This window comes from Nomascus leucogenys, chromosome 8, assembly GCF_006542625.1.
Source record: "Nomascus leucogenys isolate Asia chromosome 8, Asia_NLE_v1, whole genome shotgun sequence".
Lineage (NCBI taxonomy): Eukaryota > Metazoa > Chordata > Mammalia > Primates > Hylobatidae > Nomascus > Nomascus leucogenys.
This window is the reverse complement of record NC_044388.1, coordinates 47387082-47414895: the sequence shown is the minus strand read 5'-3', so window position 1 is coordinate 47414895 and position 27814 is coordinate 47387082. Positions and strand designations below refer to the sequence as shown.

The 27814-nt window shown below is 44.9% G+C and overlaps 1 protein-coding gene and 1 pseudogene across 1 annotated transcript in view; one reads left to right on the top strand and one right to left on the bottom strand.

Annotated features, from left to right (window-relative positions):
- Positions 1 to 2230: 2230 nt before the first annotated feature.
- The window catches only part of CHRNB3 (cholinergic receptor nicotinic beta 3 subunit), a 39281-nt gene continuing 13697 nt past the window's right edge, over positions 2231 to 27814 (bottom strand). Inside the window, exons 4-6 of the mRNA XM_030816451.1 lie at positions 8174 to 8283; positions 6678 to 7560; positions 2231 to 2814 (exon numbers count right to left, since the gene is read on the bottom strand). Of these exons, the coding sequence (XP_030672311.1) occupies positions 2680 to 2814; positions 6678 to 7560; positions 8174 to 8283 (1128 nt within the window). The 3' untranslated portion in view covers positions 2231 to 2679. The remainder of the gene's footprint in view (positions 2815 to 6677; positions 7561 to 8173; positions 8284 to 27814) is intronic.
- LOC115836261 lies at positions 13194 to 13893 on the top strand (annotated as a pseudogene).

The window sequence follows — 27814 nt, the reverse complement described above, 5'->3', positions numbered from 1 at the left end:
ACCCAGCCAAACCATTATTTAAATGTGAGGGCAAAATAAATTACAATTTCAGAAAAGCAAGGGTTCAAGAAGGTTACCAAACAGATATTTCCTGAAAGAATTACTTGAAGACATGTTCTTCTAAAATAATGGAAGAAATGAAGCAGAAAAGGAGGAATGCTTAAGATAAAAAACAGTGATGAACAAAGAAATGAAATTGTTTGCCATGTGGTTGTGGACAAAATGTGTGGCCAATACATGGTTCTTAGGGAAAGGAACACATAATATAAAAATTAATCATATAGAACTAAAATTCTGGATGACTTAAAGAAAATGTGGAAGGTGATAAAAGTGAAATGAAGGTGAGGGGAAGTGAGGATCCTAAAGAAATTATTTTGTGTAGAAAGTGGCAGCCACAAACACTAATTCTCAACATTGATTTAAAAAGTTGAACATTTATTAATAAATTAATAGAAGTGGACATGTAACTTTCAAGCCATTAAGGGCAAAGAAGGAATGGACAAACTACAAACTCGGCCAAGGCTGAAAAAGGGGGAAAAAGGTGAAGGGAAAAAGGTGAAGGAACAACAAAATGTTATACAGAAAACACAAACTAAATGGCATTAATAAGACGAAATACATCAATGGTAACAATATGTGAAGGTGTTTCATGCTTAGATTTTTTTTTTTTTTAATGGAATCTTGCTCTGTTGCCTAGGCTGGAGTGCAGTGGTGCGATCTCGGCTCACTGCAAGCTCTGCCTCCCGGGTTCGAGTGATTCTCCTGCCTCAGCCTTTCAAGTAGCTGGGACTATAGGCATGGACCCGGCTAATTTTTTGTATTTTTAGTAGAGATGGGGTTTCACTGTGTTAGCCAGGATGGTCTCGATCTCCTGACCTTGCGATCCACCTGCCTCGGCCTCCCCAAGTGCTGGGATTATAGGCTTGAGCCGCTACGCCCAGCCACTTAGATATTTTTTAAGAGACTGTGTCTTGCTCTGTCGCCCAGGCTGGAGTGCAGTGGAGCAATCACGGCTCACTGCAGCCTCCAACTACTGGGTTCAAGTGATCCTCCCATTTCAGCCTCCTGAGTAACTGAGACTGTAGGCACACATCACCATTTAAAATTGTTAAAATTTTAATTTTTTAAATTTTTTGTAGAGACAGGGTCTTGCTGTAGAGAGCAGGCTGGTCTCAAACTCCTGGCCTCAAGCAATCCTCCTGATGAGACCTCCCAAAGTGCTAGGATTACAGGTGTGAGCCACTCCACTCCACCCAGCATAGATTGCAAACTGCTTGCAAGAGCCATGCCTAAAAGTACTCCAGAAAGGGATTTGGATTTATAACTATAACTGGGCAGAGAGAAAAATTGCTTTAAGCTAAAATTCAGGAAGGATTTGGCAGCGGCAGCAATTTTGGAGGGCAAGAAGAACCTGAGCAGACTCCCCTCGGAGTCTTAGAGAAGGAATGATGGTGGATGGGGGTGAAGCCCAGCCGGGTGCCAGGAGACAGGGAAACAGAAGGTGGAGCCTAGGGGATAGTGTTGGTATGGATCCGATTAGACGAGGTGACATCAAAAACCATTAATCAGAGAATGTTCTGTATACTAGTTTACTACGAAAAGATAATGGGTATTAATGAATCCACTTCTGGTAGCAAAGGGCTTTGTTTCTATTGTGAGTTATTTCGGTATGCATGACTTGCTTTAAGAGCAAGTCGGCCGGGCACGGTGGCTCACGCCTATAATCCCAGCACTTTGGGAGGCCGAAGTGGCAGATCACGAGGTCAGGAGATCGAGACCATCCTGGCTAACACGGTGAAACCCCGTCTCTACTGAAAATACAAAAAATTAGCCAGGCGTGGTGGCGCGCGCCTGTAGTCCCAGCGACGCGGAAGGCTGAGGCAGAATGGCGTGAGCCCAGGAGGCAGAGGTTGCAGTGAGCTGAGATCGTGCCACTGCACTCCAGCCTGGGTGACAGAGCGAGACTCCTTCTCAAAAAAAAAAAAACAAAACAAAAGAGCAAGTCATACCTCACAGTGGGCTCCAGTTTCACCATCTGAAAGCCTTATCATGCTGGGAATAAACCATGAATAACACCTGCTTCGGTAGGCCAGGCATCCTGGAGTCTGTGTTATTGTTAAGTGTGCAGTGCCAGCTGTCCTGCCAGTGTAATCCCGAAACCCTTGTTGGATTTGCCTGGCCCATTGCTGCAGAAGCACAACACGGCCCCAGTTTGCAGCTCAGAGAAAACCACCAAGGAGGCCAGTGCGGGGTGGGAGATCCAGGCTCTGCCCACACAGATAGCTTGACACCGTGACCTCCTTAAATTCCAGGTGGATCTCCCCTCCCCCGCCACCGAGGCCTGCTGCTTCTAGGAGGTATTCCTCCACCAAGTAGCAACAGCTTTTTGTGCACTCTGGCCGCATGTGAGCTCAAGCCTGGACCTATGATCCCTCCCTGAATGTCTGGGGAAGCCAAGACAGGAGTCTGAGGAGGCTCCACTTTCTTTAAAAGCAGCTCACTCTCATGGCAACCACAAATGAGCACATTTACCAGAGTTTCTCCCATGAGGAGATGTTCCACTTCCACAAAGACAACGCAGTCGGGGTTCATAGAACAAGCACATGCATTTGGATTCTGTCTGTGCAATAGCCAGATGTCAGGTCTAAGGTGTAATTTAGTCTTATGTCTTTTAAATTCCTAATGGTAACTATGTAGCCACATCTTCAAAGCAGGGGTAAAAATCAGAACCGAGCCTGTTACTGACACTATCAGAAAGAGCCACAGGAAGATTCGGTCAAGAACTTGAGCTACAAATTTCCAGTCTTGTACTACCTGCAAAAGAGAAAAAGATGCCTTTCACTCAAGACACTGAGCAACTGTTCTGTATCCATCTCAAGGGATTTAAAAAGAGTAACATTCAGATTTATAGCATTTACTTAAGTTTTCAAAATGCATCTAATGTCCCAACCACACTACAGGCTCAGGTTCTTTCAGGGACTTCGCTAATTGTGCCCAAAAGAAGCAGCTTGGAACACTCTCATCAGCACTGAAGAAGGAAAATAGAAACAATAGAATTCTGTATGCATATGTCAACATTCCTGATCAGAATGGGAAAAGTCTGATTTTTACATGAATAAAGAGCCAGTATAGGCCAGGTGTGGTGGCTCACGCCTGTAATCCCAGCACTTTGGGAGGCCTGGGTAGGGGATCACATGAGGTCAGGAGTTCGAGACCAGCCTGGCCAACATGGTGAAACTCCCTTTCTACTAAAAATACAAAAATTAGCTGGGCATGGTGGCAGGCACCTGTAATCTCAGCTACTTGGGAGGCTGAGGCAGGAGAATTGCTTGAACCCAGGAGACAGAGCATATCTTAGTAAGCCAGTATATCTTACTAGGGTGCTTCCTGATACACGTATGAAAAGAATCACAAATTTATAATTTAAGAGTTTTTGTGGCCAAATGTCACAGGATTTCTTTTCTTCCACTCCACCTGTGCTGCAGCTCCAGAAGGAAGGGTGCTGCCAAGGAGAAGAACCGACCAGGCCAAGACAGGAATTCATGAAGGAGACAAGAGACCGTGTCCCCTTTATTAGGAAGGGGAGGTGCAGAGAGTGGGCAACAGGTCCCTAAACACGAAGTCAAGACACGACTGGCTGGAGAAGTCTGAAAGGAAGGGGAGTCCTCGTCCCTCTAGAGTAAATAAATGTCCTCCGTCTTGGGGGAAAAAAAAAAGGAATCTTTGTATTAGGTTTTTGTTTTGTTTTGTTTTGCTTTTTTGAGACGTAGTCTCGCTCTGCCACCCAGGCTGCAGTGGTGCAATCTTGGCTCACTGCAACCTCCACCTTCTGGGTTTCAGTGATTCTCCTGCCTCAGCCTCCCGAGTAACTGGGATTACAGGCACTCGTCACCATGCCCAGCTAATTTTTGTATTTTTAGTAGAGACGGGGTTTCACCATGTTAGCCAGGCTGGTCTCGAGCTACTGACCTCAGGTGATCCACCCGCCTCGGCCTCCCAAAGTTCTAGGATTACAGGCGTGAGCCACCACACCCGGCCTGTATTAGTGGTTTTTTGTTTGTTTGTTTGTTTGTTTTTTGAGACGGAGTCTTGCTCTGTTGCCCAGGCTGGAGTGCAGTGGCATGATCTCGGCTCACTGCAAGCTCTGCCTCCTGGGTTCACACCATTCTCCTGCCTCAGCCTCCTGAGTAGCTGGGACTACAGGCGCCGGCCACCACGCCCGGCTAATTTTTTGTATTTTTGGTAGAGATGGGGTTTCACCGTGTTAGCTAGGATGGTCTCCATCTCCTGACCTCGTGATCCGCCCGCCTCGGCCTCCCAAAGTGCTGGGATGACAGGCGTGAGCTACCGTGCCCGGCCCTGTATTAGTGTTTTTAAAAGATGTTAAGAAACAAACAAAAAAATCCTCCCAACTTGACAGCTGAATGTTTCTTGTCTAGCAGCAGTCACTTTTCTAGTGCTTTTAAAAACAATTTTAAGTGGATGAAAAACATGACAGATTGTTAAGAGAGAGGATATTTGAGGCAGTGTCTGTGAACGCAAGAGAAAATGTAGAAGGACATTTCTAAAAAAAATTCTTGGCCAGGTTCGGTGGCTCAGGCCTGTAGTCCCAGCACTTTGGGAGGCCGAGGCTGGTGGATCACGAGGTCAGGAAATCAAGACCATCCTGGCTAACACAGTGAAACCCCATCTCTACTAAAAATACAAAAAATTAGCCGGGCGTGGTGGCGGGCGCCTGTAGTCCCAGCTACTCGAGAGGCTGAGGCTAGATAATGGCACAAACCTGGGAGGCAGAGCTTGCAGTGAGCCAAGATCGAGCTACTGCACTCCAGCCTGGGCGACAGAGCGAGACTCCATCTCAAAAAAAAAAAATTCTTTCATCAGTTTTTTTACGGGATCAGGCTCTTGCCACTAATTTTCATCAATTTTAGAGTAAAATACTTGAACCCTATAAATTGAAGTTATTATATAAACTGAAAATATGTAACTTGCTTTAGGCAACAGATCACTTTTTTTTTTTTTTGAGATGGAGTCTTGCTCTGTCGCCAGGCTGGAGTGGAGTGCAGTGGTGCACTCTCAGCTCACTGCAACCTCTGCCTCCCAGGTTCAAGTGATTCTCCTGCCTCAGCCTCCCAAGTAGCTGGGACTACAGGCGCCCGCCACCATGCCTGGCTAATTTTTGTATTTTTAGTAGAGATCGGGTTTCACCCTGTTGGCCAGGATGGTCTTGATCTGTTGACCATGCCCGGCCCAACAGATCACTTTTTATGCTGAATATCTGCATGTCAAATAATATTTTCATTCCACGGGGGAAGGACTGTTTAGAAGGATGGGCTAGTTACGGTGGCTCATGCCTGTAATCCCAGCACTTTGGGAGGCTGAGGCAGTGGATCACCCGAGGTCAGGAGATCGAGACCATTCTGGCCAACATGGCAAGACCCCATCTCTACTGAAAATACAAGAAAAATTAGCCAGGTGTGGTGGTGTGCACCTGTAGTCCCAGCTACTCGGGAGGCTGAGACAGGAGAATCGCTTGAACCCAGCAGGCAGAGGTTGCAGTGAGCTGAGGTCATGCCACTGCACTCCAACCTGGGTGACAGAGCAAGACTTCATCTCAAAAAAAAAAAAAAAAAGAAGGATGAGGATGATAATTAGAAAGGTAAGAATTCACACTTGTTGACTGCTTATACAACAGAGCTGAGTCCCTGTGTGCTGGGCACACTGTGCACGTTTCTACTTTATGTCATTTAAGCCTCACACAAACCTTTCAAGGTAGGGTTCAGAAAACTGAGGCTCAGGTTAAGTAACTTGTCTTAAGTCATTCAGATTATGATCTGAACCCAGGACTGTTTTCAGTCTGAAATTCACACTCTTCCCACACTACTTCTTTTCTTTCTCCTTCTCCTTTTTCTTCTTCTTCTTCTTTTTTTTCTGAGATGAGGGTCTTGCTTTATTGCCCAGGTTGGTCTCAATTCTGGCCTCAAGTCATCCTCCTGCCTCAGCCTCCCAAAGTGCTAGGACAAGCATGCCCACCCACACCCGGTTAATTTTTAAATTTTTTGTAGAGACAGGGTCTCACTATGTTGCCCAGGCTGGTCTCGATCTCCTGCGCTCAAGTGATCCACTCGCCTTGGCCTCCCAAAGTGCTGGGATTACAGGTATGAGCCACTGTGCCTGGCCCACACTTAAAAAAAAAAAATTTGTAAACTAAATAACCACATCCTCTTTCCTCACCAAAATATCTGTTGTAACACTAAATTTTATATTAATTTAAAAATCTCATTCTTTCTGATCTTTTATTTCTAAATACTGTGGTTGAACATATTTATCATCCCAGGAAAAATGAGAGATAAATTACCAGAGACCAGGATAATGAACTTAAAATGTGTAATTGAATTATTTAATATAGAATTATAAGAAACAATTATAAGAAACAATGCTTAATCAACAGTTGCTTCACTTTTGCTCCTTATGTTTTTGTGAACTACTTCCTAAAAATTCATACTAATATCGCTATGTTATGTCAGGGCTTGCTTTAAATATTATATGTATAAAAAGCATGTCTTATAATGTCACATTTAAACCATGACAATATTTTATTGTAAATAGATGTCAAAATATTTGTCTTTGGCCTACCTTTATGGCAGCATTATCAGGAATACCACCAGTTTACTCACCTGGCTGATAAAATGTTCTTTCTTCACATGTCTTGAAATGTATCTAATGGAATCAGCAGCTTTTTCCAAAAAAGCAACCAGAACTTTTTCTCCATCACTAAGCTGTTTCTGTTTCTTTTTTTCGAGGACTTTGCCTTTCACTACTGGTTGACTCTCCTCTTTCTCTGGGAATGAGTAGCGATCCACATGGTCTTTCATGCAAAGTAATTTTGGAAGTTTCTGCAGAAAGAGCCTCTTAACCCAGGGGGCCATGGGGTGGTATGTGGAAGAAGATCTATGGTGAACGTTAATGACAAACACGGTAACAATGATGGACAGAGTCACGAAAATCATGATGAACAGCAGGTACTCTCCAATGAGAGGAATGACTTTGGAAGACGATGGGATGATTTCTTCAATCACTAAAAGGAAAACTGTCAGAGAAACCAAGACCGATGTGGATAATGAAAGTTTTTCTCCTTCATCCGAAGGTAAGTAGAACACAAGAACTGTTAGGAAAGACAGCCCCAGGCAGGGGATGATGAGAAAGAGGGTATAGAATAAAGGCAGGCGTCTCAGGACGAAGGAATACGTGATAAAGGGATAGGAGTACACGCCGTCCCTTCTGTTTCCCTTCATCCCCTTTGCGTTCAGTATTTCCCATTCTCCATTATCGAAGAAGTCTTTTCTGTCGACATTTTCATTGATCAAAATGAGGTCAACCATGGTGCCGTCATAAGTCCAGGATCCAAACTTCATGGAGCAGTTCTGTTGGTCGAACGGGAAAAACGTGACGTCCATGGTGCAGGAGCTTTTGTAGCTGGCAGGAGGGGTCCAGACAACAGATCCGTTTGATTTCACGATGACCTTGGTCATCAGGGAGCCTTCGAAACGGCCGTCAGCGCTGCAATCAAAGCAGTTTCACCTTAGCAGTCGGTGGAGCACCTGCTAGTTTTTGTTCTTTTTCCCAGCATTGACTATTTCTATTTTATGACTTTTCTTTTCTTTTTTGAGTTGGAGTCTCACTCTATCGCCCGGGCTGGAATGCGGTGGCGCCATCTCGGCTCACTGCAACCTCCGCCTCCTGGGTTCAAGCAATTTTCCTGCTTCAGCCTCCTGAGTAGCTGGGATTACAGGCACCGGCCACCATGCCCAGCTAAGTTTTTGTATTTTTAGTAGAGACAAGGTTTCGCCATATTGGCCAGGCTGGTCCCGAACTCCTGACCTCATGAATCGCCCGCCCCGGCCTCCCAAAGTGCTGGGATTACAGGCATGAGCCACCGCACCCTGCCCTATTTTAGGACTTTTCTACCACAACGTCAGGCAACTGTTTTAATAAACAATTTTTTAAATTTAAAGTTGAATATTTCTTTTAAGTATTTTGCCTGAATCAAAATTTTCTATTCCTAGTGTTAATCTGACCAAAATCGTTTTCTTCTGTGATATTTACTTTTCTTTTTTCACTTTTTTAAAAAGTTATTTTTTTCCCCATAAGTAAGAAACAATGTGATACTTACTTTTCAAAGAGAACTATGTCAGGAAGCCACAGAGATTCTGATGGAACTTTAATGGAATGGATCCCACCATAATCATCAGGATTCCAGCGTAACTTGTGGTCTGTCCATTCCTGCATGAAATTAGTACACTGTGATTTTATTCTGAAAGTTCAGTGTATTGGATCTTGAAAACTTCAAGTTTCTGTTAGCTTTACCAAGCCACTGTTTTATTAAGAAAAGGAAATTGTCCCAGTTGGACTGCGTGACCCTATTGGGGACTCAGTACAGGATTCACCTTGAGCCAGCCTGGCCTCTGATCTCACCCAGGCGCACACACTTTGCATGTTACATATTTCCAAAATTACCATATCTGCCTCACCACGAAGAGGCTCTGCAACAAACGCCACTAATTCATATCTATCTTTTCAGCCTATTTTCTCTTAACAAACAAACAAACAAAAGCAATGATGTGTCTAATTCAGTTTATTCTAGGAGTGTGGGTCCAGTGATACTTTAATCACATGCTAACAGGTACAAGTGATTTTGAACACCACTCAAGAGGCTTGGACGAACATCCACCTGCTATGTTAATATGAGACATCCATTTTCCACGAATTCTTCTTGATCACATTAGAACCTGTATCCAATAAAAAGTGTTTTCCCGGCCGGGCGCAGTGGATCACGCTTGTAATCCCAGCACTTTGGGAGGCCGAGGCGGGTGGATCACGAGGTCAGGAGATCGAGACCACCGTGAAACCTCGTCTCTACTAAAAATACAAAAAAATTAGCTGGGCGTGGTAGCAGGCTCCTGTAATCCCAGCTACTCGGAGAGGCTGAGGCAGGAGAATGGCGTGAACCCGGGAGGCGGAGCTTGCAGTGAGCCGAGATTGCGCCACTGCACTCCAGCCTGGGCGACAGAGCGAGACTCCATCTCAGAAAAAAAAAAAAAAAATGTTTTCCCAGCATTTTCTTTTAAGTTTTAATCTGAATTTATTTTTGAAGCTCCCAATTATAATTTTAAATTACATTCCTAATATTGTTAGCCTCCAGGCGCTTACACACTTTTCTTCATAAGGATGAAATCACATGGCATGTTTTACAGGGGCTGATGAATCTAGATAAATAAACCTGACCATGAATTGATGAGACTGTGAAGGTCAAGAGGATGATGTATGGATGACCCAATCACAGCAGAGTGGACTCTATTAAAAAGATTTTTGGGTCCAGAATCATAGGAAATCTGACCTGAAAATTAAATTTTTATATTCTACAGCCCCTCGTGTGGATAGGTGAGTAAGGATGCAGGAGTTCAGAGAGTTAGAAGGGCATGCCCAGCATGAGGCTTCCCAAAGCCCAGTGATGCCAACTTTGTCATTAAAACATCAGGAGTCAGCAGATGGATGATGTCACTAGATAGTAAAATACTGAAATATGCATGATGCCTGACGAATGATGGAAATACACACCCCAGAGGAAAAATTGTCTATCTTAGACAACATTTTTGAGACTTGATCCCCAAAAAACAAAGTTTAAGATGTATGGGCCTTTAAAAAGCTAGAATCTGAAGTATAACAAAATGGCATGATATTTATTTATTTTATTTATGTTTTTGAGATGGAGTCTTGCTCTGTCACCCAGGCTGGAGTGCAGTGGCGTGATCTCGGCTCACTGCAAGCTCTGCCTCCCAGGTTCATGCCATTCTCCTGCCTCAGCCTCCCGAGTAGCTGGGACTACAGGCGCCCACCACTATGCCCGGCTAATTTTTTGTATTTTTTAGTGGAGACGGGGTTTCACCGTGTTAGCCAGGATGGTCTCGATCTCCTGACCTCGTGATCCGCCCTCCTTGGCCTCCCAAAGTGGTGGGATTACAGGCATGAGCCACCGTGCCCGGCCAATGGCATGATATTTATGGGAAATCATGCATATGAAACTGACAATTTAAGAGCCCCATAATTACTTGGTGCTCATGAGCTTGTCTTTTTATCTTCCACCTCTCCCTATTTTGAAGAGCAAATATAATCTCTTTCCTAGGAATAATTTGTCTCCTGCTAAAGAGACTCATACTATCATTGGTAGGTCTGAGTCTCAGAGATCTTGGAGGGAACTCACTTATAGTAGCATTTGTGGTTTGTTTCAATTCCACTTTATGCACTTTGTAAAAATTTACTTACAATAAAATTCACTCTTTGGTTTACAGTTATTAATGCAAATAGCTGTATAATAACTGCAGGCATTAAGATGCCAAAACAGTTTTTTTGCCCAAAATATTTCCCAGGTGCTGCCCTTTTGTAATCAACCCCTCCCACATTTCCAACCCTCGGAAATCCCTGATTCGTTCTCTGTTTCTATAATTTCAGCTTTTCTAGAATGTCATGTAAATGGAATCAACATAACATTTCAATTCTGACTTCCTTACTTAGCAATGCATTTAGATTCTTCTTTTTTTTTTCTTTTTTTTTTTTTTGAGACGGAGTCTCGCTTTCTTGCCCAGGCTGGAGTGCAGTGGCACGATCTCCACTCACTGCAAGCTCCACCTCCTGGGTTCACGCCATTCTCCTTCCTCAGCCTCCCGAGTAGCTGGGACCACAGGCGCCCACCACCACGCCCGGCTCATTTTTGGTATTTTTAGTAGAGACGGGGTTTCACTGAGTTAGACCAGGATGGTCTCGATCTCCTGACCTCCTGGTCCGGCCACCTCGGCCTCCCAAAGTGCTGGGATTACAGGTGTAAGCCACGGCGCCCGGCCTTTTTTTTTTTTTTTAATTTGAGACAGGATCTCGTTATTTTGCCCAGGCTGGAGTGCCATGGTGACATCATGATTCACTATAGCCTCAACCTCCTGGGCTCAAGTGATCCTTCTGCTCCTGCCTCAGGCTCCCAAGTAGCTGGGACCACAGGTGTATACCACCACACCCGGCTAATTATTTTGCTTTGTAGAAATGAAGTCTGCCTATGTTGCCCAGGCTGGTCTTGAACCCCTATGCTCAAGCAATTCTCCTGCCTCGCCTCCCAAAGTGTAGGGATTACAGGCATGAGCCATTGAGCCCAGATTCATTGTGCTTTTTAATATGCATTTTCCTAATGACTAATCATGAATCTCTTCATGTGTTTATCTGCCATCCATGTATCTTATTTGGTGAAGTGCATAATGTCTAATCAAGTTGTTTGTTTTCTTACTGAGTTTTTAGAGTTCTTTACACATTCTGGATAAAAGTGGTTTGTCAAATATTTGATTTACAAACCTCTCAGTCTTTTTTTCCTCTTACTAATGTCTTTCACAAGTCAGAAATTCTAAAAGTTCATTTTATCAGTTTTATTATTTATGGATTGTGTCGTATCTAAGAAATCTTTGCTTAACACAGAGTCACAAAGATTTTCCCATATGCTTTCTCCTAGAAATTTTGTAGTTTTTTGTTTGTTTGTTTGTTTGTTTGTTTTTTGAGACAGAGTCTCGCTCTGTCACCAGGCTGGAGTGCAGTCGCACAATCTCGGCTCACTGCAACCTCTGCCTCCTGGGTTCAAGCGATTCCCCTGCCTCAGCCTCCCAAGTAGCTGAGACTACAGGTGCATGCCACCACGCCCAGCTAATTTTTGTATTTTTAGTAGAGATGGGGTTTCACCGTGTTGGCCAGGATGGTCTCGATCTCTTGACCTTGTGACCCACCAGCCTCAACTGAGGTCTAAGATCCATTGTCTGTTAATCTTTTATAAAGGTGCAGGAATGGGTTGAGGTTCATTTTCTTTTGCATGTGAGTCTCCCATTGTCTCAGCACCTTTTGTGGAGAAGACTAAACATTATCCATGGATCTTCCTTTGTACATTTGTCAAAATGTAGTTAACTGTGTATGTGCATGGGTCCCTTCTGGACTGTTCTGTTTCACTGATCTCTGTATCTGTCTTTCTTTCTTTGTCCTTTTTTTTTTTTTTCAAGACCGAGTCTCACTCTATCCCCCAGGCTGGAGTGCAGTGGTGTGATCTCATTTCACTGCAACTTCCACCTCCCAGGTTCAAGTAATTCTCATGCTTCAGCCTCCCAAGTAGCTGGGATTACAGGCATGTGCCACCACACCCGGCTAATTTTTGTGTTTTTAGTAGAGACAGGATTTCACTATGTTGGCCAGGCTGGTCTCGAACTCCTGACCTCAAGTGATCCAGCCACCTTGGCCTCCCAAAATGCTGGTACTACAGGTGTGAGCCACAGTGCCTGGCCCTGTGCATCTGTCTTTTTGACAATATCACACTGTCTTGGTTATTATAGCTTTAGGTAAATTTTTGAATCTGCTTGTAGCTATCTATAAGATATCCTGCCAAGATTTTAATTGTGATTGATTTGAATATACAGATTAGTTTGGTGAGAACTGGCATCATAATATAGATTCTCCTGGCCCGGGAATATTATTTATGTCTCCATTTACTTAGGTCTTGATTTTTTTGTTGTTGTTGTTTTTTAGTGTTTTGCAGTTTTAGGCTTACAGGCATTGCACATATTTAGTTAGATTTATACCTAAGTAGGCCAGGGGCAGTGGCTCACGCCTGTAATCCCAGCACTTTGGCAGGCCAAGGCGGGTGGATCACCTGAAGTCAGGAGTTCATGACCCGCCTGGCCAACATGGTGAAACCCTGTCTCTACAAAAATACAAAAATTAGCTGGGCATGATGGTGGGTGCCTGTAATCCCAGCTACTCGGGAGGCTGAGGTAGGAGAATCGCTTATACTTGGGGGCGGAGGTTGCAGTGAGCCGAGATCACACCACTGCACTCCAGCCTGGATGACAGAGCTAGACTCTGTCTCAAAAAAAAAAAAAGTCATTTAATTTTTAAAATTCCAGTCGTTCATTGTTAGTATCTAAATATACAATCGACTTTTGCATATTGACCCTATGTCCTGTGACCTGGCTTAGCTCATTGAGTTTTGGGATCTTTTCTGTAGATTTTCTACATAGGCAATTATGTCATTTGCAAGTGGAGCGTTTTATTTCTTCCTTTCCAATCTGAACAACTTTGACTGCTTTTCTTTGCCTTAATTACTGAGTAGTAGTAGCTGCAACACTAGAAAGATGGCAGAGCAAGAGCAAAGAAAAATCTCTTTGGTTCCAGAAAATCTCTTGAAAATGAGGATGGCTTATCAAGCCCTCACAGCCACCCAGGCAAAGCAGGCACTTTTGGCAAAGAAGGACCAGAGAAAAGGAAAAGGGCTCAGGTTTAAACAACTGGAATCATTCCTACATGATTCCTGGTGACAGAAATGTGACAAGGTGCATCTCAGACGACTAGAAATGAAACCACACCTTGGAATTGCCGGATAAACATTCTTTGGCCTTTGTTGTACGCATAGAAAGGATTGATGGCGTGAGTTTACTGGGGCAGAGAACCATTGCGAGAGTTCGCCTAAAGAAAATTTTTAGTGGTGTCTTTGTAAAAGTCACCCCCCAGAACCTAAAAATGCTGCGTGTAGTGGAAACTTATGTGACCTAGGGATTTCCAAATCTGAAGTCTGTCTGGGAACTCATTTTGAAACGCGGGCAAGTCAAGGTCAAGAATAAGACCATCCCTCTGACAGACAACACAGTGATTGAGGAGCATCTGAGGAAGCATTTCCAGGAGATCTCATGGTTCTTGTGCCCTTTCCACCTCTCAGTGGCCCGTCATGCTACCAAAAATAGAGTGGGCTTCCTCAAGGAGATGGGCATACTTGGCTATCGGGGTGAACGTATCAATCAGCTCATCTGCCAGCTGAACTAGACCCACGTGCCAAACTGCAGTAAATTTTTATCAATGAAGTGGAAGCATGTGTTTTTGTATTTTGGGGAATTTTTATCAAGTATCTTCAGAGAAGATTATTTCCCGCTTTATCTTCAAAAACTGGAAAGGAAGGGTCAAAGAAAAGACAGTAGCTGGCCGGGTGTGGTGGCTCACGCCTGTAATCCCAGCACTTTGGGAGGCCAAGGTGATCAGATCACCTGAGGTCGGGAGTTTGAGACCAGCCTGACCAACATGGAGAAACCCCATCTCTACTAAAAATACAAAAATTAGCCGGGCGTGGTGGCACATACCTGTAATCCCAGCTACTAGGGAGGCTGAGGCAGGAGAATTGCTTGAACCCTGGAGGTGGAGGTTGCAGTGAGCCGAGATTGCGCCATTGCACTCCAGCCTGGGCAATAAGAGTGAAACTTTGTCAAAAAAAAAAAAAGAAAGAAAGAAAGAAAGAAAGAAAGAAAGAAAGAAAGAAAGAAAGAAAGACAGTAGCTTATGTTCATGGCAAGCATCTCTCACCACAGTCCAGTTCCAAGGAAAAAATTCCAGTGTTTTCTTTTTTTTTTTTTTTTGAGATGGAGTCTCACTCTGTTGCCCAGGCTGGAGTGCAGTGGCACAATCTCGGCTCACTGCAACCTCCGCCTCCCGGGTTCAAGCCAATTCTCCCACCTCAGCCTCCCAAGTAGCTGGGACTACAGGCGCGCGCCACCATGCCCGGCTAATTTTTTTGTATTTTTAGTAGAGATGGGATTTCACCGTGTTGGCCAGGATGGTCTCGACCTCCTGACCTCAGGTGATCTGCCCGCCTCGGCCTCTCAAAGTACTGGGATTACAGGCGTGAGTCACTGCGCCTGGCCAATTCCAGCGTTTTCTACATTGGCTGCCGCCTCGTCTGAAATCAGCACATTCCACGGAGGAAGGAGTCCTGCTTTGCTGCATCTTCTATCCTAGAGTTTAATGTTGGTAAATGAGTAACTCTAGCATTTGTCCAAGGCTCCCTAAGACTCCTGTAGCAGTTGACCAACCCCAGGGACATAATTGAATCTGGAGATTCCTGGGGCCTTTGTTTGGAAAAGACTTGAAATACACATAGGAAGAAAGGCACAAAAATAAATGGTCACTTGTCTCTGCTGTGAGTCTACGTTCCAAAAAAAAAAAAAAAAATTACTGAGTAGTATTATGTTAAGTAGAATATCCTTGCCTTGTTCTTGAACTTTGGGGGAAAGCATTTAGTTGTTCACCATTAAGTGTTTATGTTAGGTGTTGGGGGTTTTTGTAAATATCCTTTATTAGATTAAGGAGGATTCCTTCTATTACTAGTTTCCTGATGTTTGTTTGGGGTTTCGTCATGTTGGTCAGGCTGGTCTCGAACTCCTGACCAGGTGATCTGCCCGCCTCAGCCTCCCAGTGTGCTGGGATTACAGGCGTGAGCCACTGCACCCAGCCTAGGTTTCTTTTCTTTTTCTTTTTTTTTTGAGATGGAGTTTCGCTCCAGGCTGGAGTACAATGGCGCAATCTTGGCTCACTGCAACCTCTGCCTCCAGGGTTCAAGCGATTCTCCTGCCTCAGCCTCCTTAGTAGCTAGTATTACAGGCATCCACCAACACGCCCAGCTAATTTTTGTATTTTTAATAGAGACAGGGTTTCACCATGTTGGCCAGACTGGTCTCGAACTCCTGACTTCAGGTAATCCACCTGCCTTAGCCTCCCAAAGTGTTGGGATTACAGGCGTGAGCCACCACAACCGGCCTAAAATATAATAAATATTTATTAATGCTGTATTAGATGAGGCAACCAGTGCTTAGAGAGTTCAAATACCTGTCCGAGGCCACACAGCTAGTCAGTGAGGGAAACGGGATTCAAGGCTGCTGCACATGGCTGGATCATCCGTGCAGCCACAACTCCAGAGGTGCCCTGCACACTGAGTCTGCTGTGAAGGTGGCCCCCAGGAGATGTGCAGCCTGGTGGCCTTAATGGGCTTTAAGCTAAGGTCTGCCTGAAGCCAGATCCTCCACGCTTTTACCTCTCCCCATGCTGCACTGCAGTGGGAAAACCCGTAGCTTAAAATGCTTCCTAAGTTCAGTTGTTTCTAGCAAGCTTTCTGTGGCTCAGCTCTCGGGTATTTCTGGTGCTGATAGATATAAAGCCCAACAGTGTACTCAGGCTAAACAGCAGCTCATTACATCTCCTCTCCATTAAAGAGAGAAAACAAAAAAACAATGATAACACAGAAAAACTGTTTGGCCTTAATAGCAAAACACCTGTTAAAAGGCAAATAGTAAAATACAGTGAAATATCTGTTAAAAGTAATAATAAAATATAAGCAATAGTAAAATATCTAAGTAATAGAATATCCTATTACTTAACGATATTTTAGTAAATATCTGAACAGTAAAATATATGAGTAAATATCTAAATAGTAAAATATATAAGTAACAGTAAAATATCTGTTAAAGCCACACCCCCCAAGGGGGAGCTGGGCAAGTTGGCTCACATCTGTAACCCTCTGCACTCTGGAAGGCTGAGGCAGGTGGGTCGCTTGAGCCCAAGAGTTTGAGACCAGCCTGGGCAACACAGGGAAACCCCATCTCTTCAAAAAATAAACAACAACAAAAATTAGCCGGGCGTAGTTGTGTGTTTGTGGTCCCAACTACTTTGGAGGCTGAGGTGGGAGGATCACTTGAGCCTGGGTGTTCAAGGCTGCAGGCACCTGTGATTGCACCACTGCGTTCCAGCCTTGGAGACAGAGCAAGGCCCTGTTTCAAAATAAATCAGTAAATACATGAATAAAAGTTGGGGGAATTACAGAAAAAAGCATACTCTACTGTGTCCAAGTGCAGTGATGAACAATGGGAGAATTATGAGATGAGGAATGCACCACAGGGACACAGGCCTTTGGTCGTCCTCTGCTTCGGCAAGGCCACGGGAAGGAGGGGCACACCAAGAGATCTTTTTTTTTTCTTTTTTTTTTCTTTTTAATAGAGTCTCACTCTGTCGCCCAGGCTGGAGTGCAGTGGCGCGATCTCCGCTCACTGCAACCTCCGCTTCCTGGGTTCAAGCCATTCTCCTGCCTCAGCCTCTCCAGTAGCTGGGATGTGCCACCAGGCCTGGCTAATTTTTGTATTTTTAGTACAGATGGGGTTTTGCCATGTCGGTCAGGCTGGTCTCGAATTCCTGACCTCAAGTGATCCACCCGCCTCGGCTTTCCAAAGTGCTAGGATTACAGGTGTGAGCCACCACGCCTGGCCACCAAGAGATCTTTATACAAAGAGGAGGAAATCAGATTAGGAGATAAAAAGGACACGTGCTGTATCTGCTGCCTTGAATTCACCTGCCCTTCTCTTGGTAACAGAACCCCAGTTTCCTTTTGTGGAACAACCTCACTCCACTCTCAATCCATCAGCTTTTGGGGGAGCCGATGCATCCTTCTGCTCCAGGCCTGCCTCTCAGACCTGCCCACTGTGATTTTCAGGGACAACACGCAACCAAATCAGATTTGGCAAGACACCACAGGGCTTCTGAGACCACTGGAAAAGAGGTGGGACAGTCTTTCCCTGATGAACTTGCACATAGGAAATGTTTTGTTTTCTTTTGTTTGAGACAGAGTCTCGCCCTTTTGTCCAGGCTGGAGTGCAGTAGTGTGATCTCGGCTCACTGCAACCTCTGCCTCCCAGGCTCAAGTGATCTTCCCACCTCAGCCTCCCAATTATCTGGGACTACAGGAATGCACCACGATGCCCAGCTAATTATTGTATTTTTTGTAGAGACAGGGTTTTGCCACATCGCCCAGGCTGGTCTGCAGCTCCTGAGCTCAAGTGATCCACCTGCCTCAGTCTCTCAAAGTGCTGAGATGACAGGTGTGAGCCACTGCGCCTGGCTTATAGGAAGCATTTTGAGTCTGGAGTTGATGTAGACATCCTGCTTCTGGGGGAGGGTATGGATGAGAATGGAATCAACACAGAGGACAGGGAGCCCAGAGACTCCCAGAGAGGAACCAGGTCCTGGGAATATAGCAGGGGCCCAGGATGAAGCTGCAGGTAAAGCCAGCCCTGTCCCTGGACTTTTCCGATTGTGAAAGCTAGTAAGTTTTTTTGCTAGTGTTAGTTTATGTGAGGTTTTCTGTCACTTGCAACTAAAAGGTTCTCAGCTGATCCCGGGAAGAACCTGGGTGGCTGTGCAGCTGCAGCATGCTGCAAGCACATAGCTAAGAGCAATGGGGACAGGCACAGACCTGAGAGGACCGGCTGGGGCTGTGCTGTCATGCTCCAGGTCCATCTTTAGTGAGCACAGCTAATGAGCCCAAATGCACAGCTCCTCCATCTGGAGCCTAAAGATTGATGGAAACGAAATCACCTGCTTCTTGGATCCAGTTTCCTTCCTTCTACAGGCACCGAGGGTCTTTACCTACACCCAGTTCTATCCTGCAAAGGAGGATGGGAGATGACTAAAATTCTAGCACTTCTGTCTTGTTGCAAATTGCAAAACTGCAGCAAACAAATACCAGCTTTATAAATTGTTCTAAGAGAACTAGGGCAAGCCTCAGGGGGAGGTATTTTTAAGTCAGAAAGATTTGTGTTGCTTACCTGACCTTCAACAGCAGGATTAACAGCTGTGACCAGAGATAAAACAGAGATAGTGGTTTATGGGGCTCACTGTTTTCAAAGAGTTCATTCATTCATCAAATATGCAAGGCATATACTAGCACTGAGCACAGCTCCTCGACCTCTTATCCTGGGGCTGACTCAGATGATAAACCAGTCAACTAATAAATACCTACACCTCCTGACAGTTGCTATAAAGGAGACAGTTTGGGTATGGGATACAGAACAGTGGAGTAGACAGGGAAGGCATTTCCATGGGGATGACATTTAGACTAAACAAGCAGGGTAAGAAGGAGTCTGAGGGTTCGGCACGGTGGCTCATGCCTGTAATTCCAGCACTTCGGGAGGCCAAGGCGGGCAGATCATGAGGTCAAGAGATCGAGACCATCCTGGCCAACACGGTGAAACCCCGTCTCTACTAAAAATATAAAAATTAGCTGGGCGTGGTGGCACACATCTTTAGTTCCAGCTACTCGGGAGGCTGAGGCAGGAGAATCGCTTCAACCCAGGAGGCGGAGCTTGCAGTGAGCGGAGATCATGCCGCTGCACTCCAGCCTGGTGACAGAGCAAGACTCCATCTCAAAAAAAAAAAAGAAGGATTCTGAGTGGGGCAGGGTTGCGTGGGGCAGGGAGAAGCCTAGCCAAAGATGGAACCGCCTGTGGGAAGGTGCTGGGGCAGGAAGGAAGGAGAGCATGAATGCGGGCTGCCTTCAGATCCTTGAGGAGGATATTAAAGGGATCTAGAGCAGACTCAGTTGCTCCTAACCGGTAAAGAAAAAGAGGCTAGGTGGGACTTGTGGTCAATACTGCTTACACTGGTGGCCTCAAAAGAGAAAGCACACTGGACTCCACTCACAAGCCCTGAGCTCCACACTAGGACTGTGCTTTACTAGCTGTACAACTTGGACGAGTCACTGATCTCCAGCTGCTGCATTGCTTTGCAAGGGTGAGAAAGCATTCTTCACAACCTTAGTGTCCTTCTGCTATCAGACAGGGAATCACAGAGCGTTCTCCCTGAGATGCCCATCAGAGGGCTCATCCAGTTTCTTTTCTGTTGTTTTTAGACAGGGTCTCACTCTGTCGCCCAGGCTGGAGTGCCGTGGTGTGATCATAGCTCATTGCAGTTTCAACCTCCTGGGCTCAAACCATCTTCCAACCTCAGCCTCCCTAGTAGCTTTGACTACAGGTATGCACCAGCACTCCTGGCTAATTTTTCTTATTTTTTGTACAGACAGGGGACTCCCTATGTTGACCAGGCTGGTTTCAAACTCCTAGCCCCAAGTGATCCTCCCGCCTTGGCCTCCCAAAGTGTTGGGGTTACAGGCAGGAGCCACCACGCCCAGCCCCCCCAATTCCTGCCAGGATGTGTGTTCACCACAGAGCTAGCTGTGCCCTGTAGACCAGGACCTCTGTGGATTTAGAATGGCACAAGCCACAGGACATTTGCAAGTGGCAGAGTCAGCAGTGCCCAGCTGAGGAGCCAGAGCCCAAACCTCTATCTTGTTATCTAAGGGGCTGTGAGGTTTTCTGGTCACTTCTTTGTTCTCTCTGAAACCCTGGTGGCATCTGGGGATTAAGCTCCTGTCTCTCCCTTCTTAGGGTAAGAGATGAGAAATAATATTCCGTGTTTGCATAGTGTGTTCTAGCTGAGATGCTCAAAGCCGTCATCAAACACCAGCTCCACATCACAGCAGTTCCCGGCTTGAGAGCTGTGTTTTTGCAGGAAACAGGAGCTCACAGGATATGTCAGAGCCAAATATCAAAGTTAATCTATGACTAAGAAAAAAATGGAAAAACACTCCAACTCTAGGCCTCCTCATTCAGAAAATTGCAATTTCAAATCCATATCAAATATATATAATCCCTTAAAATTGTCTTTTCTTACATGTATTACCTGAACGATCACTCATAAATGTCTAGCTAAACCACAACCCAGAGCCAAATTTTATTTAAACCTAAATCGTAAGGCTTTTTAAAAAAACTATAAACAAAGTCCCTGAATTATTCTTTTTTTTTTTTTTTTTTTGAGACAGAGTCTCGCTCTGTCACCCAGGCTGGAGTGCAGTGGCGCCATCTTGGCTCACTGCAAGCTCCGCCTCCCGGGTTCACGCCATTCTCCTGCCTCAGCCTCTCCGAGTAGCCGGGACTACCGGCACCCCCACCATGCCCGGCTAATTTTTTGTGTTTTTAGTAGAAACGGGGTTTCACTGTGTTAGCCAGGATGGTCTCAATCTCCTGACCTCGTGATCTGCCTGCCTCCGCCTCCCAAAGTGCTGGGATTACAGGTGTGAGCCACTGTGCTCGGCCAAGTCCCCAAATTATTCTTACTTCAATGCTAATAGGACCAAAAGATAATAAGGAACAAATACTCTTTGCTGTTGTCTTGATCTGCAGTCTCTGGGACATCCCTGGGATCTCCAGTCATCTTAGATGTGAAATTCTTAAAGCCAAATTCTTGTTGATTCATTTTAATCTTAAAGGCAGCAACATGGCATATTATATGTTTCATATTCCTGTTAAATTCATGAGTTATTAAGGCCAAGAAATGTGATTTGTTATTAAGGATGAAGGCCAGGCGTGGTGGCTCACCCCTGTAATCCTAGCACTTTTGGAGGCCCAGGCAGGGGATCACATGAGGTCAGGAGTTCCAGACCAGCCTAGCCAACATGGTGAAACTCCGTCTTTATTAAAAATACAAAAATTAGCCAGGCATGGTGGCACATGCCTGTAATCACAGCTACTCAGGAGGATGAGGTGGGAGAATCACTTGAATCCGGGAGGCGCAGGTTGTGGTGAGCCGAGATCTCACCACTGTACTCCACACTCCAGCCTGGGCAACAGAGTGAGACTCTGTCTCAAAACAAAAAAAAAAAAAGGATGAGAAAGCTCAAAGGTGGCAACAGAAAGTGACATTTATTGAGCTAGTCACATCCACATGCATTATCTCATATAACCCCCCCAGACAACACTGTGAGCTAGGCATTACCTCTATTTAATAGATGAAGAGACTGAGGGTCAGAGAGGTGAAGTGACTTGCTCAAGTTTATATAGCAGGCCTTTTGACCCCTACTCATTTCTTACCAGGGTCCACTTGAATAAGAAGTCCAAACTTGGCCTCCTTTGCTAAGATCAGAGTAAGGTTGCAGAAAAGGAAGGAAAATCAGATCATGAGTAAAGATCTGAGATGAATTCATGAACGTCTAAGTGCCATTCCAGGTTGCGGATGGTAGACTTTTGGAGAGATCACCCAGACCTCTAGGACTAGCCCGACCTTTCCACAAGAGGTCTGCTTCTTATTTTTCCTGGGAAATCAGCTCCAGGGGTCTATCCAATCAGGCCTTCATGTTTGCTGAACTTTTGGTTGATCTAAAACAGACATCAGCTGTTGGAAAGACACTGCTACTTTAAGATGGCCTTGGCAGACATTCCAGCACTTTTATTTTCCTCAGGATTGTCATGGGGAGAGGAGAACAAACTGTCTCAGCTACAGCGAAGCCGGGTCATTTAGTCCTCTCATTGTCTTATTTTTATATGCAACAGCGCCCAGCTCAGGGCCTTATGAGGCAGAGGGTGAAACTGACTCTGGCGGGGGGGGGACTCGGGTACCGAACCAGATTGAGAACTAGCTAAACAGGGCCAGGCAGAAACAGCTTTCCATAAGACACGGCCACCAGGGCACCATGTCAGTTTACCATCGCCATGGCAATACCCAGAAGTTACCACCCCTTTCCATGGCAATACCCAGAAGTTACCACCCCTTTCCATGGCAATGACCTGGAAGTTACCACCCGCCTAGACATTCCAGCATAAACTGCCTCTTAATTTGCATATAATTAAAGGTGGGTATAAATATGCCTGCAGCCCTTGTCTGGGCGCACTGCTGGCAGGTAGCCGTGGTCTGTAGGGAGCAGTATCTCTGCCGCCGCTGTCCTTGAGTTCTTTCCTCCGTGAAGCCAGGCTAAGCCCCAGTTTTGGGGTTCACCTGCCCTGCATCACTTAGTGCAGAGTAGGCTCTCAGGAAATATGGATTGAGTAAATTTGGCATTTGTTGTCATAGTGATTATTTCTATTGTAACATCTAGGCAAAAGGGCCAACCCTTGTGTCATTTCAAAAAAGGTCAGTTTCGCCCAGCACAGTGGCTCACGCCTGTAATCCCAGCACTTTGGGAGGCCAAGGCGGGTGGATAACCTGAAGTCAGGAGTTCGAGGCCAGCCTGGCCAACATGATGAAACCCTCGTCTCTACTAAAAATACAAAAATTAGCTGGGCGTGGTGGCCGGCGCCTTTAATCCTGGCTACTCGGGAGGCCGAAGCAGGAGAATTACTTGAACCCAGGATGCGGAGGTTGCACTGAGCCAAGATCATGCCACTGCACTCCAGCCTGGGTGACAGAGCAAGACTCCATCTCAAAAAAAAAAAAAAAAAAAAAAAAAAAAGATCAGTTTAATTTTCATTGTCTCTAAGGTGCTTTCCATGTTTTCCTAACCTTGATATGACAGAGCAGGATCTGAGGGGCTGGGGCAGTAAGTATTTTCTCATGTAGTTCTAGTGAGTCAATGTTAACAATATATTTATAGTTTGTAGGGTTTTGATTACTGTCTGGAAGTACAAAGGAGGAAGACAAACTAGTTTGCAAAATAAAATCAATAAAATAAAAATAGCACCATGTAGAAGACTTCCTCTGGATGTCACTAGATTTGTGCTTTATAAAGTTTTTTCTTTGGTTGAGAGGATGGAAGAAGAGCGTCTAAATATACCAGAGGAGAGCTATGGGAACAGAGGATAAGACGGGAGAATTGGCTTAAAAAACCCCACAAGTATCTCATTTGCATGCGCTACCACGGAACATGCTTTTGTTCCAAGTATGTAGAATTTTCTTCTCCATGTGGATATGAATTAGAGAACATTTTTCAGTGTCTGGGAGGCAAATGAGGAAAGAGGGAGAATTGGGCATTTTTGTTTTGATTTTGACTGAGGGACACAGAGATGATTGCAAAGAGTTACCAATGGGTTTGCTCAAATGTGAGAGCTTTTGGATAGTGATGTTATTGGACTACTATTCACTATTCAGGTGGTTCACAACTTCTCCACCTTTTTGGCTTGTAGAACTTCTGTTTGTCCTGTAAGACTCAAATTAAATATCCCCTCCTCTTGGGAGCTTTCCCTGGCTTTCTTCCTGTCTCATTGTCATTTTTTAAGCTCCACAGTGGTTTATATGTACTTTCTTGGTGCTATTTATCATGGTAATTATTTTTTGGTAACTAACGCTATGTCCTCTTCTTTCAGGTGGTGCTGTGTGTTACTCTTTATACATCTAGGATCTAGCAGGGCGCCTGGCAAATAGGATGTAAATAAATCCTGGTGAATGGATGGAAGATGGAGTGGATCCTAACTTCATTCTCTCCTGAATTCTTTCTAGACCAACTCCATCAGATGTTCCGGAGATTGAGGAATCAAAGCCTTAGAAGACCAGGGTTAGGAAATTATACAGGAACAGGACTAACAGGAGAACAGGACACCTCCAAACTCTCTCTCCAGTCTAAGGCAAGTGAAAGGTTTCTCTACATAAGTTGGACTTCCCTAACAGTGCTTAACCCTGGGCAAGTCACTTCCACTCTCCAGTTCTCAGTTTCCTCATCTGCAAAGTTAGGATAATAATAGAACCTCCCTTATAGGATGGCTGTGAAAATTAAATGGGATTATTCCCGTTACACAGTTAGTATAGTGCCTGGGCACTTAATAAGTACTCAGTAAATCTTATTATTAGCTGCTCTGGAACTAAGATCTGTGTAAAACACCAATGATAGCTTTTTATAAATATCTGTTTTATCTTGGTTTTCTTTTTTCATCTTTTTTTTTGAATCATTCAGCTTTCTTTAATCCATATAGCTTTAAAAAGTTGTTTTTTTTGTTTTTTTGTTTTTTTTTGAGAAGGAGTCTTGCCCTGTCGCCCAGGCTGGAGTGCAGGGATGCGATCTCGGCTCACTGCAAGCTTCACCTCCCAAGTACAACCGATTCTCCTCCCTCAGCCTCCTAAGTAGCTGGGACTGCAGGTGCCCGCCACCACTCCTGCCTAATTTTTTTTTTTGTATTTTTAGTAGAGATGGGGTTTCACCGTGTTAGCCAGGATGGTCTCAATCTCCTGACCTTGTGATCCACCCGCCTCAGCCTCCCAAAGTGCTGGGATTACAGGCGTGAGCCACCACGCCCGGCCAAAAAGCTTTTTTTAAAAAGCATAAAAATAACATCATGGAAGAGCTCAATGCCTCCTGTTGCAGGCAGCCTTCCCTTCTTGCCACCCACTGTTATAAAAATGACCTTTCTTTTCTGCCCCAACATTGTCTGTGCCATAACAGCGCGTATTAACTAATATCCACTGTAACATTTCCCACTCCGAACTCAATCTGTGCAAATAGATGTCGCGTTGACTATATCCTCTGCAGTTTTCTGGAATGTGAAGCTTCGTTTCTCCTGCTTTGGCTCCTCCTGTGATCTAGAAGCAGGGCTTAGTGTTCAAGGAGGAGGCTGCATATGGACAGAAAGATCCTGGCCAGGGGTTAGGAAACCCAGATTCCTGCCAGATGAGGACTGGACTCTTCTATCTCTATAAAACAGGGGTAATGATGTCTCTATTCCTAAGGCAGGTGGTAGAGAGGTTTAAATGAGATAAACCTCATTTATGCATTTGTGAATTAAACACAATTAAAGTATATTAATCTCAATAGATATTGGAGACTCGGAAGAGTGGGAGGGTGGGAGGTGGATGAGGGATGAGAAATTACCTAATGGTTACAATGTACATTAGTATTTAGGTACAGTAGAAGCCTAGACTTCAGCACTGCGAAGGTACCTGTGTAACAAAACTGCACTTGTACCTTATATATCTATACCTTAAAAAGTCGATTATTCTCATTGCTTCTATTAAATGGGAACTTCAGTCAGTGGGCGGACTTTTCCAAGTGTCAGTGTGCTCCGTGCCTGTGGATTTCTCCTGCTTGGTTTTGGGTATTGAATTGACTTTCGGGATTTAATTCCACCTTGATTTGAAGACACACACCAGGCTTCTGGGATTCTGGTGGCACACTTTGTGGGAAGTCCTTTCCAAAGCTGTAGCTGAGGCCCTCAGGGCCCTCGGCGCCCACTCTTTTGTGTCTAATGCTGTTCTCTTTGGCCAAAATGACTCCTTATTTTCAAAAGCACAAGAAAAGTGAAAAGACCTACTGTCCCCATGTGAAGGCCGAGAGTCCCTGGACCCCTGCTTTCTGTGAGAGATTAGAGGTTAATCTCGGCCAGGCAAAGTGGTTCATGCCTGTAATCCCAGCACTTTGGGCTGACATCAGGGGTTCAAGACCAGCCTGGCCAACATGCTGAAACCCCGTCTCTACTAAAAATACGAAAATTAGCCAGGTGTGGCGGCACGTGCCTGTAGTCCCAGCTACTCGGGAGGCTGAGGCAGAAGAATCTCTTGAACCCAGGAGGCAGAGGTTGCAGCGAGCCGAGATCGACCCACTGCACTCTAGCTTGGGCGACAGAGTGAGACACAGACTCAAAAAAAAAAAAAAGAGAGAGCAGTGGGGGAAGGAAGCGTGCAGGTAAAGGTTTGTGTGTTTGTTTGATTTTTTGTTAACTTCTAAGCCTGTTTTCATCTTAAGAGGAAAGTGTGGGTTCTTTTCTCCCCGCGAGCTTGAATATGGGATTTCTTCTTGGCCTTTATCAACTCAAAATACTTCCCAATTCTGCGGCCTCTGAATTGCAAAAGTGGGTAAGTCACTGGGGAATTAGATGGGTGTATAGCAAGGTATGTTTATTTAAATGGGATTTTTATATATACATTCCAAGCTTATTATTTTCTTCTGGATATTTTTATTTGCAAGTAAAACAATATTCAGACCGTTTCTACTGATTAGAGAATCAGATGAGTAGAAAGCACTGAAAATCATGGTAGTTCTCCAAATCTCACTAAAGTTGTTGGGTGGGAGAAATTTGATGACATGAAATGAAGCTGGGGGAAACTCCTTGCTGTTTCTTGTATCCATTGCTCCTTATAAAGCATTAGCAGAAAGATATCCCACCAGGAATATTTTAAAACTATGGGGCAAATTAGGCAATATCTGGACAAAATACTTAGGGTGGGTGCGGTGGCTCACGCCTGTAATCCCAGCACTTTCAGAGGCCGAGGTGAGCAGATCACTTGAGGCCAGGAGTTCAAGACCATTTGGCCAACATGGTGAAACCCCATCTCTACTAAAAATACAAAAATTAGCCGGGCGTGGTGGCATGTGCCTGTAGTCCCTGCTACTCAGGAGGCTGAGGCAAGAGGATCGCTTGAACCCGGGAGGCAGAGGTTGCAGTGAGCCGAGATTGCGCCATTGAACTCCAGCCTGGGTGACAGAGTGAGATTCGGCCTCAAAAAAAAAAGAAAAAGAAAAAGGAAAACAAACAAACAAACAAAAAACTTTAGAAAATCAAATATTACATGTTCTCACTTAGAAGTGGGAGCTAAACAACTGGTACCCATGGACACAAAGATGGGAACAAAACACACTGGGGACTCCAAAAGTGATGAAGGGGGAGGGAAGGAAGGAGGGAGGGAGGGGAATAAGTTGAAAAACTACCTGTTGGGTATGATGTTCACTATTTGGGTGATGGGTTCACTAGAAGCCCAAACCCCAGCATCACGCAATATATCCATGTAACAAACCTGCACATGTAACTCCTGAATCTAAAAAATAAATAAACACATACAGTGGCTCAAGTCTGTAATCCCAGCACTTTGAGAGGCCGGGGTGGGCGGATCACTTGAGGCCAGGAATTTGAGGCCAGCCTGGCCAACATGGTGAAACCCCGTTTCTACTAAAAGTACAAAAATCAGCTGGGCGTGGTGGCTGGAACCTGTAATCCCAGCTGCTTAGGAGGCTGAGGCACAAGAATCACTTGAACCTGGGAGGCAGAGGTTGCAGTGAGCCGAGATCATGCCACTGCACTCCAGCCTGGGCGGCAGAATGAGACTGTGTCTCAGATAAATATGTAAATAAATATGAGAAAACTAAATTAAAAAAAAAACCACTGGCAAAATAAAAACATAAGCAATCAAACCAAGTTTATTTATTTATTTATTTTGACTCAGGCTCTTGCTCTGTCACCCAGGCTGGAATGCAGTGGCACGATCTCGGCCCACTGCAGCCTCTGCCACCTGGGTTCAAGCAATTCTCCTGCCTCAGCCTCCCGAGGAGCTGGGATAAACCAGACTTCTTACCTGCTATCAAATGTCAATATTTTCTCTTTGTAGATAACATATGCGAAACTGG